Source organism: Hypomesus nipponensis, chromosome 27, assembly GCF_054491055.1.
Source record: "Hypomesus nipponensis isolate SF chromosome 27, ASM5449105v1, whole genome shotgun sequence".
Classification (NCBI taxonomy): domain Eukaryota; kingdom Metazoa; phylum Chordata; class Actinopteri; order Osmeriformes; family Osmeridae; genus Hypomesus; species Hypomesus nipponensis.
Window position 1 is genome coordinate 2543109 of NC_140387.1, and position 15935 is coordinate 2559043.

The 15935-nt window shown below is 45.6% G+C and overlaps 2 protein-coding genes across 5 annotated transcripts; both read right to left on the reverse strand.

Annotated features, from left to right (window-relative positions):
• Positions 1-700: 700 nt before the first annotated feature.
• nt5c2l1 (5'-nucleotidase, cytosolic II, like 1) lies at positions 701-10306 on the reverse strand. 4 transcript variants are annotated; one of them, XM_084693250.1, is made up of 18 exons: positions 10013-10306; positions 8099-8202; positions 7755-7872; positions 6917-7012; positions 5318-5409; positions 4852-4909; positions 4510-4603; positions 4308-4361; positions 4000-4083; positions 3662-3706; positions 3430-3537; positions 3141-3207; positions 2661-2831; positions 2445-2496; positions 2254-2314; positions 1720-1896; positions 1426-1520; positions 701-1312 (listed from the first exon to the last, which is right to left on the reverse strand). In XM_084693250.1, the coding sequence occupies exons 1-17, from the start codon at positions 10150-10152 to the stop codon at positions 1461-1463; spliced, it is 1581 nt and encodes a 526-aa protein (XP_084549376.1). In that variant the 5' UTR covers positions 10153-10306; the 3' UTR covers positions 701-1312; positions 1426-1460. The 4 variants fall into 4 exon arrangements, with proteins under 4 accessions (XP_084549376.1, XP_084549377.1, XP_084549375.1 ...); XM_084693251.1 differs by having other exon boundaries at positions 701-1520; positions 8099-8172; XM_084693249.1 differs by having other exon boundaries at positions 701-1520.
• Positions 10307-10585: 279 nt separating this feature from the next.
• On the reverse strand, positions 10586-15934 carry LOC146220371 (solute carrier family 2, facilitated glucose transporter member 11-like). The gene is made up of 11 exons (XM_084693253.1): positions 15803-15934; positions 15464-15624; positions 15115-15239; positions 14627-14756; positions 14064-14212; positions 13479-13669; positions 13224-13334; positions 12737-12838; positions 11902-11977; positions 11486-11613; positions 10586-11145 (listed from the first exon to the last, which is right to left on the reverse strand). Exons 1-11 carry the CDS (start codon positions 15926-15928, stop codon positions 10924-10926), a joined length of 1521 nt encoding a protein of 506 aa, XP_084549379.1. The 5' UTR covers positions 15929-15934; the 3' UTR covers positions 10586-10923.
• Position 15935: the final 1 nt, after the last annotated feature.

The window sequence follows — 15935 nt, forward strand, 5'->3', positions numbered from 1 at the left end:
CACCTCTTTGACTGAAGCCTGGGTTCTTGTGTTTAGGTTACCTGAATTGAGCCAGCAGTGTTTAACATAATGAGGAACACGAGCAAAGTGAACACACATGTAGGTAACTCGAACGTGAACAATCTTTGGGGCCACCGCTTTCATTGAACAAAAAGTACCTGCTTTTCTTCTAACGAAAACAAATCATTTCATTCCGGGAAATAAAAGGCCAAATTGAATTACAATTGGGGAAACAGCCAGCCATCAATTTGCAGTCATTTGCAATGTTCCTGCTGTTTTAGGCTTCACCTCAAGACTTTTATGCAGACAACGAAAAGCAGTTAATTCACAATTTGTTACAGTGGCTCATTTGTTTTCAATTATTCGCTACTCGGTAACAAAAATAAATCCAAGTAATGTCTCGCCTATACCAAAATCGCATTAGGCGTCAATAGATTTTTGTAAACATTACATTTCACACTTAGTGTCTCTTTAGACATGTGAAAGTTATTGTACTGTAATGACGGGTATATCAGGCATACTGTAGTGTCGGGTGTTTGGCTACAAATAACATCTTTCATTTGCGGCCAATTCTGTGAGCGAGTTGGCTTGATTTCACAAAATTAGGATTTCATGTCACCCAGTGGACGCGGGGTGTAAATACAAGCGACTTTTGAACCATGTAAGTGTGTTACAAAAATTCGTGAAAAGTTCCCTAGGCCTAAGTCATGTTTAGTTTTTATTAATCAAATTGGATACAAACAACAAACTACAGATTACCTATAAACAAACTCTTCCAAAAATGACAACGATGTTCTGTGTGGGCTAATGTGCCATACATTCAATGAGTGATGAATGATTATTCCTTACCCATTAACATTATGAACAACATCAATTCTGGCGTATTTAGCTGTAAATGTTCTTGTAGTTATCCTTAATTAAAAAAACGTTTAAGCATGCAACAGACAATATGCATAGGTAGCTTGCTTAGTAAACTGGTAACAAATATAACTTATTAATACACACTTTAATATATACAGTAATCCTGGAACTATCCTTATCTGTGTATGATTTACTTAGGTAAATGATTAATTTACAACCCCCTAGAATAAAATACATAAAAAACATTTTTCATTGATAAATTGTGAGATCCCCAATTAGAATGTTTGGCAATTCATGTCCAGCAGATAGCGCAATTCCTAAGGCAACTGACCGATATTTATGCTGGGGAAAAACTTAAAAGAAGTCGCCTTGGTCAGGATGAAAAATACAAAAAAATCTAATTCCACTCACTCGTGTCTCATTCTACACTGTTGTCCTGCACATTTGTCCTCTGGAAAAAAATATATTAAAAAATACAAGTAATGTCATTAAAATCCCAGTATTTGTAAATGTAAAAAAAATAATACATATCTCCTATTAAAGATTTCATTGTAATGGTGTGACCTTTGCTTCAGTTATCCGAAGAGGCTTCAAAACCTTTAACCCTGGCAAGGGAAGCTCATCGGTCTTGGCTGCTCCAACATCGACTCGTGAGGCATCTGAAACAAAGCATCGATAATTAGCAGAATCGAAGAAGAAAAAAACACTGCCTTTATTTCTGAAGCATAGGGAATTCCCTTGGGACACAGTTTAAACCTAGTCTGGAACAAAGGATCCCTTTTGTTGGCGAACCTCTCCTGGCACATATTTGAGTCTAAGCTCAGGTGTGTGGATGTCTGCGAGGGCTAGAGGGCTCACCAGGAGAGGAGGGGCCCTGAACAGGAAGTTGTAGCGGTAGTGGAGCAGGTTGATACAGGAAGTAGCGTACAGGTCTGCATAGCGCATGAGCTGGCTGGCAAACAGGGTCTGACTGGAGCCACTTCTCAATAAGCTACCAGTCTGGCTGTAGGACATATCCAGCTTGTAGGTCACCACCTGCAAACACAAACACACACCTGCCTGAGAAACGTGTCTACCTGGCCGCACAAAAACACCCGGGAATACAGAAACGCCCCCGGGAAATACATCTCGTCGTCAAGACACGGCACTGACAATGTGAACTCAGGAAGGAAGGATCGTGATTAACAATGCACGTATGAGCTTTGCAAGTTAGAGATGAACGAGAGAGAGAGAGAAAGACAGAGGGAGGGCGAGAGAGAGAGAGAGAGAGAGAGAGGGGGAAAGAGGGTGAAAGAGAGAAGGAGAGAGAGAGGGAGAGGGAAAGAGAGACTGAGATGGATAGATTTACAGAGGAAGAGGGGGGGGGGAGAGACATGGTTTCTTGTTACTCACCTTAATCCTGGTCTTAATCGCCGAGATTTCAGGACAGTCCCGACTTCCACTGTCCAGTTTCCTGACAGGAGAGAGAGAGACAACAATCACACCGAGCACACAACCCTCTGCATCTCTGTCACATCACGTCAGAGCCAAGACTCACACAGACAGGGAGAGTGACGGTCCGTATAGACGACATGCAAACTCACTTGTAAAGGTCAGCCAGCAAGACATCCAGATATTTCAACTCCTCAAAAAGACCTGGAACAAAACAAAAATAAAGCCACTAAATGTACTAAACTGCGAGAAACCAAAAAAAAACTGATATACACTGTATATATTGGTCAATGTAGCCATGCGAGTTTTAGAACATCTGTACATCTTGGTTGCATCAATAATTGAGGCGAGAAGGAAGTGGCACTCACTGCTCTTCTCAGCCCTAATCTCCAGCTCCTTGGCAAGTTCCGGAACGACCAGAAAGGTCTTCCATCCCTGGCGCTTCTTGGACTTCAGGATGTCCCCGAAGATGTGGTCCCCTACATACAGGATGTCCTTACCCTTCACATTCAGCAGGTCGCACACGATGTCGGAGGAGCCTGGAGGGGGAGGAGAGAGACCGCTGGGTTAGTTCCGGTTCTAGAACACAGCATACTGGATATGGATTAAGAAGAGTCTGGAACTTGGAATCTATTTTCAGTGAAGAACCTCTATTGATTTTCTTTGTAGACTGGGACAATGGGACAATGGATTAATCAGTCACCAGGCTTACAGAGACACAACGCGACACGTGACACGAGTATGACACAGTTTCACTAACAGTAAAACCGTCAAGGCCTTTGCCTTCAGTCGCCTGGCATTTTCCACCTCGCATCCCTTCTCCGTGTCCCTCCCTCCTGTGTGCTCACCCCCAGAGTAGACAGTGCCATGTTGAAGGTCTCCAGTGTAAGTCCCAATACGCAGATTTCCTGTGTCCTGCGGTGAGAAAGACGACACGAAACAAGGAAATACAGTAAGTACAATAACGGGATCGTTCAGCAGAAGTTTTTCATCCAAAGCAACAAACGGGAGGGGAAGGAATTTGAACCCGCAGCCTCTTGCTCTGCACTTAATGCTCTGACCACTAAGCTCCAATCATCCCATGGGTGAGGTTACCTCCGCATGCTGCGTCACGACAATGAGTCAGGGTTTTCTTACCGTGTTTACTTGTCTCAGCACCGTCCCTCCCGCAAAGAACAGGGGTTTCCTGGTGTCCACGACGATAAGGTCAAAGTACGACTGCCACGACTTTTTGGGTTTGCCCGACTAGAGAGAAGGACCATGGAAAATCAATCAATCAAATAAACTTTCAATCAATAAAACCAAGTGAAGTCCTGAACCAAACAACGTCATCCGAACAGGGTTGAAAACGTCAAACGCAGAGCATCACCGTGGCGCCATCTTGTGGGTCTTCAAAGAGGTACGTCATGATGGCCTGGGAACAGGAGGAAGCCACATTAAACACACCTGTCGTGACTCCCCTATCCACATTTAACACACCTGTCGTGACTCCCCTATCCACATTTAACACACCTGTCGTGACTCCCCTATCCACATTAAACACACCTGTCGTGACTCCCCTATCCACATTAAACACACCTGTCGTGACTCCCCTATCCACATTAAACACACCTGTCGTGACTCCCCTATCCACATTAAACACACCTGTCGTGACTCCCCTATCCACAACAATGTCTCTGATTAAGTCTGTGTTGACAGGACTCTCACCTCAGTGTAGTTGTAGTCACTGTTAGTCGCCAGGAAGACTTTAGCCACTTCTCTGAGGCGACTCAGCAAAACAGGAAGGTCAGGCTGTGGACACAGGAAGTACAATGGAAGCTGTGTTTATTTAATTTAGATTTACATTACATTACATTAGTCATTTAGCCACCTTGCAATGTATACCGCCAGAAAGCTAATCATTCACTAGCACGGGTGAGAAGTTGCAATGAAGAGTGAGTTTAAGTTCAACTCAAGCAACTACCAGTAAATAGACAAAAGGTGGGAAACTGTACATGAAATGCAACATAACTTACGTTTTTGATCACGTATTTTTCTAAATCATTCACAGTTCTCTCTTTCAGAATACCCTGTAAGGAGAACAGAAACAGAACCATCCCCCCAATAGTTTAGCGTACGCAGGTGTGGTGGACACTGCTTGGTGGTGAGATCAACCAATCACACAGCACCATCACACGAGCCCAGACGTTGGACTGCGGGGACGTTGGGTTTGCTGACCGTGTTGTGGATGAAGTCCATGGCGTCTCGGACGTCTTGGAACATGCTTCTGAAGGACATGAACAGATCACCGTGCTGGTAGCCTTTCTCGTGGCTGGAAGACATGGCGCATGGTGGAGACAGTGAGCACGCAAACAGAGAGAGAGACAGAAAAAGAGAGAGAGACAGAGAGACAAAGAGACAGACAGAGAGAGAGAGACAGAGAGAGAGAGACAGAGAGAGAGAGAGAGAGAGAGAGAGAGAGAGAGAGAGAGAGAGAGCGAGAGAGAGAGAGAGAGAGAGAGAGAGAGACAAAGACACCGAGCAGGAGATGCCTGGGGGAATGATAAAGTGTCTACTAACTTCTTGAATCTGTTGGTTCTGTGGAAGAAGTCTACCAGGCAGGCGTAGAGGTATGTCTCTAAGGAAGGAGAAACCAGGAACATGTTCACCTCACAGAATCACAGAGCCCCTGGATATTCCATCCCAAAGTTCCGGGAATGTATCAACTGTTATCATTTATCTACGATACATCATACGATCATAAATCGATGAGATCTCCGTCCTCTACAAAAGTAGAATTTGAATTTGAAGAGTCCTGTACGTTCACAGTGGTCACACGGACCGATACCTATGTAAAGCAGAAATCATCTAGGATTTATCTTCTAGGATTTATCTTCTAGGGTTTATCTTTTAGGATTTATCATCTAGGATTTATCTTCTAGGGTTTCTCTTTTAGGATTTATCATAGATCCATCATGCTATTTCTAACTCGAGAGATGAGAGATCTTGCCTGATAGACAGACAGAGTTTAGTACTCTTACCGTACCTGAGAGGTTGAAGAGAGTGTTGAGGATGTAGAAGCGGTCTGTGTTGCCTCTCTGGATGAACATGTTGGGGTAACACACCAACATCTCTTCCCTACACACCAGACATGGCAAAAGTACACACATCCTTCACTCAACTAGAAGTACATATACTCATGTTAGAAAAGACAGGTTGAAGTACTGAATACACCTTTTCACTCAGTTTTTTTGTTCAACCTTCTCTTTTTTTTGTTGAAACTTTTTGGGGTTTGAGGGGTCCTCTCATTTCACTGTGTGTGGGGAAAAAAAGTTTCCCAAAAAGTATAGAAAGTTTGATTTTTTTGTTTTTGTTTTAATCTTTTTTTACATAAATAAAAAATAATTTTTAAAAAAATTACAACCCCCTGACAAAGTCACCAGGTGGGTCTCGAGCTACCAGACCTCAGAGCTACCAGATCGTGTCACACTGAAGTGATCAGCCATCCATTAAGCAAAGCTGGAGTTTTCTACACACCCTCTCCCCAGCATGCAGACCTTGACTGTGGTCCAGACGAGCAGTGGGGAGCACATCTAAACAGGAACCAGAGCCGCGGGCTGGCTAAGCTTCCTAGCAGAGACTTCCACAGGCATCTAAAGCCTGGTTCACTGACAAAGGAGAGGCAGACTGCTTGTGTGTCCTATAAGCCACCGTGTATCGTACACACAGAATTCATTCAGTTACTCTTCTCTCAAAGACATTTATCAACCTTTGTGAGAAGAAAAAAACTTATAGGATTTATGTACTCTTGGTAAAACTGAATAATCCCAGATACAAACTTCAACAATCGTGCAGTAACACAAACAAACACAAAGGCATTCCCTCCCAAATCCCACAGCACCAGGTGCAAGATATAAATATACTTTTAATGTTTGTGAGCTGGTTATGTAACTTTCGTAAGCTAGAGGAGTTGATGCTTCAAATCCGTTTCCAAAAAACAGGAGAGTTACATTTAGTCATTTAGCAGACGCTCTTATCCAGAGTGACTTACAGTAAAGTCCTGTCATTTTGCATGGCCGGGAATCGAACCGGCAATCTTCTGAGTAATAGCCAGATTCCCTAAACGCTCAGCCACCTGACACGAGTTAAGACACAATCCTCCCATTGGTTACATTTCTGTCATCCTTTCAGTTCCTTTTACAAAAACAGACCAGTCAGCTGTGGTCAGTTGGGTCTGAACAGGGTTGGGGTCAGGATAGCCTGGTTTCAAATGTCCCTCCTCTGCTTCAAATGGATGGTCTTGCCCTCATGCAGACTCTGCTCTCTATTCTACATCTCATGTCACGTCAACTGAATCATCAGCATTAGCGTAGCGGCATCACGTTGTGTGTCATGAATGATTGTGCAGATGTGGCTTCGACGACAGTGCTGACCCATGGACTTCCTGTTTTGCTATGATTGAATGAACTCCAGAATAATACATTGACTTGTGGATTCTAAGATATTTGATCTACAACCGTAGATTGTTTGCACCAAGTACACTTACCAAGTATACTTCAAGTACACATACACCCCATTCACACACACACACACACACACACACACACACACACACACAAACAGTGTTCTTGGAAAACTCTCTTGCCTTTTGTGGAATTTGAAGCCATGAGTGCAGAGCAGGACGTTCCCATTGGAGTCCACCTTCAGCAGATTCCCGAGCATAGTGTCAAACACCAGGCCTCTGGAGGAGACGAACGAGGGGTGGAGGAGAGGAACGAGGGGTGGAGGAGAGGAACGAGGGGTGGAGGAGAGGAACGAGGGGTGGAGGACAGGAACGAGGGGTGGAGGAGAGGAACGAGGGGTGGAGGAGAGGAATGAGGGGTGGAGGAGAGGAACGAGGGGTGGAGGAGAGGAACGAGGGATGGAGGAGAGGAAAGAAGGATGGAGGAGCCCAAGATGAGTATAGATATTCAGGAAGAAATTTAAATATATTTGTTGTTCAATTTCATGATGTTTAAAAAAAAAAAAAAAACATGGTTCTCCTTATTGACTGGTCGTGTTCCTCTACTGTTCCTAGTAGGCCTTTGGGAGAGGTCCCGTTTATTTGTACTGGTGGAACATCTAAAGGGCAGAACCGACTCCCTTGGGCACAGCGTACGGAAAATAGACTGCACAGCCAAACGACCCTACAATGTTTCCTAACGAGATAGCACTTTCATCCCCTTGAAAGCAATTTATCATTTTAACGTTATCCTGTAGCAGTTAAAACAAAACAGCTCTGAATCTGTGGCTTAAACACACAAAGCACCTGCTCAGTCAGAAACGATATTACACTTATGAAGTCATAGCTCAGCCATTGTGAGGAGTTTATATTTAGTAGGGCAAGGGGTGTTTACACGGGGGTATTTATAGTGTGTTGTTGTCGACGGAGGTCACAGAGAGAGTGATCGGGGTGGGAGGAGCTTAGCAGGAGAGGCACTCACCTTGTGGGGAAGGTGGAGTCGTACGTGTAGCGCAGCAGCTCATGGGGGTAGCCGATGGACACCAGCCTGTCTCTCAGCAACTCAAAGCTCAGACCCTCGTACTCTGGAGACTGGTAGACTACACACAGACAGGTGGAGTATCGGCACAGGGATCTTAGAGAGAGCGGCATTTCTACTGAGAACCCGGAATTCGCTTTGGCACAACTGGCAGCCGAGTGCAAATAGTAGGCTGCAGTTTGGTCGCGGGTGACCCTGTGGCAGTTCCTTGCGCCTCGCGAAATGTTGGCGTGAGGCATTTGCTGAGCCGAGCGCATTTGACACACTTGATATCCTTGTCTACTCACCAGCCAGAGTGTAGTCCATGTCAAAGCCGTAACATTTGATGCTTTCCAGGTTCAAACTCCGGTTGACGAAGACCCTGTGATCAGAGAGAAACATGAAGGTGTTTCTGTTGAGATAACCAGACAGATTATTCAGAGATAACTTGGTTATCATGCAGACATGTTGCAGCATGAAATAACTGTTGGCGCCTCTTAAGATTAGATCTCTGATTGATTTTAAGGATTTGATGGACGTTTGACCTCACAAGACATCAACATTTGACTTTTTGACATTTTCGGAACTTTTAGAACATTTCACCTTTAGCTCCAAAAAATTATCCTAAATTGTGCATCGTTTGGTGTCCCTGTGATTCACCACTATGAATCGTGTCACGTGCACCTCGATTACTAAGAAATCCTTTCAATGAATGTAATCTCACCAGGTGTTGAGATCATCTTCAGCTCTATCTGTTTAGTGAGACTATCTCTGCTGGCAGTGGGCCATCCTCGTCACTTCCTTACAGACTTAGTCTTATCAGGTCTACAGCATGTGTCAGCAATCCTGCCAAAATGAGCTCACGCACTTTCAGACACGTCAAGCTATGACAAGATCACTAACGTTCAAGGCATTTGGGTCTGTGGTAGGCACTACACAGCAATAATCTATCATTGAAAACATGATTATTACATGTGCTCTATGTTATTACAAACTTTTTGCATATGTACACATGTATTATATAGGCATATTTCCAACAGGGTTTTTTTAATCAAATGTTCTTATATATTCAGAAAAGTGATCATTAAGTATCTGACTACACAATACCTTTGTGGTCCACTTTTGCCCCCTCTCCAACGACTCTCCTGCCTCTACCAGTTCCACCCTGCCAGACCGCTAACCTTCATGACCACAAAGGGTTTACAGTCACATCCGCTGTGTGATATAGCATCTCTCACTGGCACCATAGCAGTAGAGCCCATCTTCATCCTCACTACGCCCACCTCATCATCACTCCTCAGTACATCCGCTGCCCCAAGCCACAAGCCAGCTTCCACCTACTGCAGCCAGTTACATTCACATTACATTTAATCATTTGGCAGACATACAGTAAGTACAGGGACATTCCCCCGAGGAAAGTAAGGTGAAGTGCCTTGCCCAAGGACACAACAGACGGGAATCAAACCAACAACCTTCTGATTAATAGCCTGACTCTCTAACCGCTTCGCCATCTGACCCCTAGTTCAAGCAGCTATAGGGTTACTTTTAATAATTTACCAGCCAGCTCCTTTTCAGTGTGCTGATGTAGGAGTCTGATTTAGGATCTACAGAGGAAGGGAGAAACCACGGTGATGGAGCTAACATCGTTTCCTTAATTCCTTAAAGAGTTGAGACCTTCTGAAGTATGCGTGAAGTATTACCAAAGCAAAACAAAGAGTTTTTATATACAACCATCACAGATTGTTTTTGTACGTTTTATAGCCAAGTTGAACTGGTTCAACTCACGCCGGAGTATTTCGTTCACCATCCAATTGGAAGCTTTACTTGGCGTTTGTGGAAATCAACCCTCCAGCACCACTTGCTCCTCCTCAGGAAATTGAGAGGAACAATACTGAGAAGCGACAGGAGGACACCAGTGACACTTATAATTCACGAGAGAATTGAGACCTGTTGCTATAGAGATGACATACCTGACAACCTCACCTTCACAAAATCATCCACTTCGACAAGTCAGTGTAAACACAGTAAGCACACTAGTCATTGCTAGCCACACTTTTTATCCTTTCATAATTGTAACACTGAACAATTGAGACAATATGGTATTGGTATGGTCTGCTAAATGCATAAATGTAAATGTGATGGTATCTGTCTGCATATAATTCTTGTATTGTATAGCATAATCCAAATACTTGTATCCAAATACAATTGTATGGTAAGCTCACATCTGATGATGTTCCGTGTGGACCAACTCAGCGGAAAGCTGCGGGTCAGTATCCGATTTTATGTAGGATGGATCCTCGATATTCGTAGAGGGTTCCCCCGCGATCGCTACCGTGTCGGCCTCTGTCCGAAGGCTGCCCATGTCAAAGCTGCACGGTCCCTTCAAACAGTAGGACAACTTTCACCTCAAGACCAAGTGCGGATGCATTTCAAGTTGCAAAATTACGCAGATCGTGTACGTCAAGGTTCCCCCTTCGCTGTTGTCGTCAGTAAACAACTCTCTGTGAAGGGCCGTGATGGGTGGAGTGCTAAGAGGGTGCGGGTCTCTGGGACGCACGCATCCCTCTCGTGCGCGTAACGCTCACACGCAGGGAGAGCGAGAAACTGGCTTTGAACAAGGAGATTGTGTTATCAGGGGGGCACACCCGCAGCGACAGAACACTTGGCTCGAGTTTGCGTCAAACAACCGACTTGCGACTGTGACAAGGTTTATCGCGCTAGCATTTAAACGTTGTAAACAATATTGAATTACTAAATTAAAAATTTAATTAAAATTAATAAAACCAGTTCTAAAACAAGTTAAAATGATTTTTATTTTTGCCTGTAGATATGTTACAGTTCAGACATCAAATGTGGAAATGCTTATTACTGAAACTTAAGCACAACTGATCTTGTCCAGTAATGTTACTCGACTTGTTGAAGCTCTCCTGTCTTTGTGGCTGGGTGTAGCATTAAACATCTAATCATGTCAAAAGTCAACCCCCTGAAAATCCCAATAACTACTCCTGAATATTCTGTTGAGACTAGACGTAAATATTGATCTGTGGTTCAGCCAGAAAACCTAAAAAGCTTGAGATAAGGGTTTAACTATACCAGACAGTTACACACAATCCACAAATCACATGATCTTTGGTTAGAGTTTGGTGGTTCTACATGAAGACACAGTGCCAGTTGCCTCGGGCTGTTTGGGTTTGGCGTCCTCAGACAGGCCTGTTTTAGAATGCATCCTGTGGAAGTCTGCCGTGATCTCCAGGACAGTGCGGTTCTTGGTCTCGGGAACGTTGTACCACACAAACAGCCCAGAGAGAAGGCAGACACAGAGGAAGAGGAGAAAACAAAAGTAATCCAGATACTCCTGGAAAGAGAAGACACAGTTAGAGTTAGACTGTGTGTGTGTGTGTGTGTACATGAAAGAGAGAGAGAGAGAAAAGAGAAGAGAGGGATTAGAGAGATTGAGAAAAGAGAGCGAGAACTAAGAGAGAGTGAGAGAGAAAGAGAGAGTGAGTAAGTGAAACGAGACGGCGGTAGCGAGAATAGTGAGAGAGAGAGAGAGAAAGAGGGAGAGAGAGAGAGAGAGAGAGAGAGAGATGGAAAGAAAGAAATGGAGAGAAAGAAAGAGAATGAAAGAGAGAGAGAGCGAGTGAAGGAGCAGACTGGTCCGGGTTTCCAGGGTTACGGCGGGATGACGTCCTCACCACTATGAGGGGGAAGAGCATTCCCAGGAGGAAGAGGCCGGTCCAGTTGAGGGTGCACGCTATGGTGAAGGCTGCGGGTTTAAAGGACTGGGTGAAGATCTCACCAGGCAGGGGGGCAGTCACTCCCGCTGACAGCGAGAAAAAACACAGGAAGTCTGAATTAAAACTACAGCAAGAACATTTTTTGGAAGTTGGGTTTGGGTTAGTGGGTTACTGGGTTACTGGGTTAGTGGGTTACTGGGTTAGGGTTAGTGAGTTACGTTTCGCGTTTGGTTTAGTGGATTTTGGTTACGGTTAGTGGGTTAGGGTTAGTGGGTTAGGGTCAGTGGGTTATGTTTCGGGTTAGGTTTAGTGGGTTTCAGTGAGTGTCGTGTTGGACGCGCGGCTGAGCGCGCAGTCGTCGGACCGAAACCCACCGGGTCCACTGGAGAAAAAGAGGATGAAGAGGAAGATGAGGGCCATACTGCAGTAGGGCATCCAGGAGACCTGAGTCTGAAGGGAGAGAGAGAGAGAGAGAGAGAGAGGGAGGGAGAGAGATAGGGAGAGAGAGAGAGAGAGACAGAGAGAGATAGGAAGCAGGAGAGAGACAAAGAGAGAGGGAGAGACAGAGAGAGAGGGAGAGAGAGAGAGATAAGGACAGAGAAAGACAGAGATAGGGAGAGAGACAGACAGAGAGAGAGGGAGAGAGAGACAGAGAGAGATAGGAAGAGGGAGAGAGACAAAGAGAGAGGGAGAGACAGAGAGAGAGGGAGAGAGAGAGAGCTTCAGTTACTGGGGAGCAGTGAACGCGATATCAGATGATGACCGACGAGGATCCGATGGCACTGTGTCTGTTGACGTTGAGCTGCTCATGGTTCACAACACTGGAGGGGTTGAGAACAAGCACACCATGACTACGCAGTTCAGGAACATTATATTTGGAGTCCAAAAAGTTTTAGAACCACTGACATACAGTACTATATATTTACTTAAAATAAAAAAAATATCCAAGACACATACATGTTATCAAGATAATACACAAAAGAAAAAAAACACAAAGACAAAAAAGAAGAAAATATATAGTAGTTCTAAAACCTTTTGTGCTCCAGTACCACCTTTCCCTGACCTCTGTATCTCTGCAGTGTGTGTAGTGTGAGTCTCTCTCCTGCAGTGTGCGTGTAGTGTGAGTCTCTCTCCTGCAGTGTGTGTGTGTGTAGTGTGAGAGTCTCTCTCTCCTGCAGTGTGTGTGTGTGTAGTGAGAGTCTCTCTCACCTGCAGGTAGAGAGTGATGGTCAGGAGCCCCAAGGTGGCAGACATGCAGAGTAATCCCCTAAAGAGAAGTAGCTTCTTCCCTGTGCTCTCAATCACCATCACCTGGAGCAGGTACAGGAAACAAACGGGATTACCAGTCTGAGCACCGCTACGCACTACACTGACATACCACACGGAGGCGCTGTGGTCGCACAATAACCAGTGAGTTGTACTTGGCCAGCGTGTCCTCGACTGTGTTTGCTTGCCCATGCGTCCGGGACACTGAAGGAAGAAACAAGAGAAAGCCTACAGAAGCATATCATTTTTCGGGGGGGATTTGGACCTGCGACCCCTCAATCTGCAGGTCAGATCCTTAAACAACTTGTTTGCGAATGATTGGTCTCCCATGGTGAACACTGTCCAATGGTTGTCCAGACTCCGCAGTGCTGGACCGCGGGGCGGGGGTGGGGGCGGAGAGAGTTGCGTCCCGAGTTTTGCTGTGACTCACGCATGCCAAGGAGACGGAGATCTCGCACAGCCCCGTTCCCAAGGCGACGTGGCGCAGCTGGTGGGCGGGGATGCCCGCTTCTCGGAACACATCGAAGGAGTACAGGTACACCTGGAGACGAGAACCGCACACACTCACAGTACTACCCAACCCCCTCGATCCGCGGGTCAAAAACCTCTAACCATTAAGCACCAATTTCTTTGTGACTGATACGGAACTGATGTGGGCGCTGGGGGGGGGGGGGGCGTGTCTCACAGCGTTGATGCCACACAGCTGCAGGGCGGAGAAGGTGACGAGGACCGTGGCGAGCTGCCACCGCAGGGTGGGCTCCAGGAGCAGCTCCAGCACGGTGTGCGTGCGGACCCCCTGCTGGGCGGCGTGCTCCTGCAGCATCTCCTCCACCTCCCCGCAGTGGTCCCTGCTGCTGCCCCACAGCCTGCGGACGGCTACACACACACACGTAATCAAACACACACACACATCTGTAGATACATACACAGAGATGCACACACGCATGTACTGTTTTGGCTACCCGCAATGCTTTGGGGCTATCTTGTTGTTATTATCAGTGACCTATGCACTTTGTAAAGCTCTCTCTTGGAAGTCGCTTTGGATAAAAGCGTCTGCTAAATGAATACATGTAAATGTACACACATAGAGACACACACACGTAGACACACAAACCTGTAAACACACATGCATAGACACATACATAAGCATTTAGACACACACACATAGACTCACATACACACAAACACATGTAAACACAGGCAGACAAGACCAAGTCTAATCACGTGCGTGACTCCGGCACTGTCCCCATGTCACTGCGTTGAGGCTTGCCTCTCTCACAGCCCTGCCGGTCGCCCCTGTCCAGCAGCAGGAAGCGAGGAGACTCGGGGAGGAGGGGCAGGGTGAGGAGCTGGAGCGTCGCCGAGGCACCGCAGAACGCCAGGAGCCAGGGCCAGCCTGTCTCCGTCCCCAACAACTCACTGCCACGACAAGTTCAAGTCTTTTAATGTGAATTGCACTGAACAACATAGGCTCAGACTGGGCACTGAAATTCTTAGGACAAGACAACACAAAGCAACCTGGCATAACGTGACATAGAAATACACAGAACAGCCACAGAGCCAGGAGGACAAGGGTTTGTCATACATGGGAGGTACGTGTCACACCTGCTTTTTGGAAAACTTTAAATCTGCCCCCTCCCAGACACATTTTTATTTATTTATGAAAATGATATATAACGGCCGCATCCTCAGTTGTTAATAAAGCTATCCACATTTGAAAACAAACCAACACCCCCTGAACAAAAGACTCCCGTTTCACAGATGACCTCCAAATCACCCCCGGATAGCCACCTTACGGCTAACCCCCGAGTTGACATCCGACCCCCAGCTCACCTGAGTCCCAGTAGCTGACCACAGAACTTCCCCAGGGAGACGAAAGTTGCGACAGACACTCCCACCATCCCCCTCAGCCTCTTGGGGGCGCACTCCACCAGGTACATAGTGTGAACACTGAGACTGACACCTACACAACACACACACACGTGAAACACACACACACAGACAACACACACACACATGCAACACACACGCATATGGGCAAGATTCATTTCCAGGAAGTTAAATGTAGTAGCATGGTTCATTTCCACTAGCGCTAATAGAACATACCTGTTGTAGTAGTAGACTATGGAACAGGGGGCATGGTAATTGAAGATTGAGTTTAAATATATTTTTTTTAAAGCAAATGTTTTATTGGGGTTGAATACATGCTACAATTTTGCTTCCCTCGCTATTATCTTCAATTTATTTCGAATAGGTCGCAGGCCCGTGCTCATGTCCTACATATCGGTGATGCAGTTTGTTAACTTGACTCGGGGCGCTACCTGCATTTATGCCGTACAGGAATCGCCCCACAAGGATCATCTCAAACGACATGGCCGTTTTGCTGAGCAGCATCAGCACAGCAGCGCTAATGGCCACAAAGTTGTTAAACAACAGGCATCTCTTCCTGAGGGGAAGACACAAAAAGCAATGCTGATTTAGGAGGCTAATTTAACAATGGGCATAAACGTTTAGTGGCAGACATTAGGGACACGTCCCCAATTAGCGGCAGAGCGGGGGTAGTGATTCCATATTGGATGATTAAAAAAAACATTGAAAGTAATTTGTCGTAACACAATGAACAAACCCTCATTTTACGTTGGAAAATGTCGGAACTGTTATGGTCTTTACCTTCCGTATTCTGCCGTTAGCCTTCCAGCACACAGGGTCCCCAGGAGACCCCCGATGCAGAAAACGGAGACGAGGAAAGACCAGATGAGGTTGATCTCCTGGGGTTCCAGGGAGAGACCGTACCGCTGCTCACAGGTTGCGTTCACTAGATCCTTAATGAACTACACGGCCGCACTGTCATTCAATAGTTTCTCTTCTACAGTTAATTTGTTAAGTCATAGTTTTAATCTTCTAAGCCCTCCTTCGCTATGACAAATACATTAAGAGTGGAGTAGGCTATTGGAATGTTGTTTTTTTAATTCACAATTTATTTAATTCATTAAGGAGCATTTAACTTACAGAGGAGGGTGAAGTCATAACGGATATTTGAAACCCATACTGGAACGTCCCACCAATCCCGGTGACAAAAATCGCAACAATAAGAAGGGGGCTCTCGCTCTGTGCAACGAACACGGGAAATATCATCAAAAAA

Excerpts from the sequence above, each read along its gene's own strand:
- nt5c2l1 (XM_084693250.1), bottom strand. The coding sequence starts at position 10,152 with ATGGGCAGCCTTCGGACAGAGGCCGACACGGTAGCGATCGCGGGGGAA. Across the intron at positions 8,203-10,012 it reads CACACGGAACATCATCAGAT|AAACACCTTCATGTTTCTCT; the intron begins GTGAGCTTACCA and ends TTATCTCAACAG. Across the intron at positions 1,521-1,719 it reads TCAGGGCCCCTCCTCTCCTG|ATGCCTCACGAGTCGATGTT; the intron begins GTGAGCCCTCTA and ends GCTTTGTTTCAG.
- LOC146220371 (XM_084693253.1), bottom strand. The coding sequence starts at position 15,928 with ATGATATTTCCCGTGTTCGTTGCACAGAGCGAGAGCCCCCTTCTTATT. Across the intron at positions 12,839-13,223 it reads TCTCCGTCTCCTTGGCATGC|GTGATGGTGATTGAGAGCAC; the intron begins GTGAGTCACAGC and ends TACCTGCTCCAG. Across the intron at positions 11,614-11,901 it reads CTTTTTCTCCAGTGGACCCG|CGGGAGTGACTGCCCCCCTG; the intron begins GTGGGTTTCGGT and ends TCTCGCTGTCAG.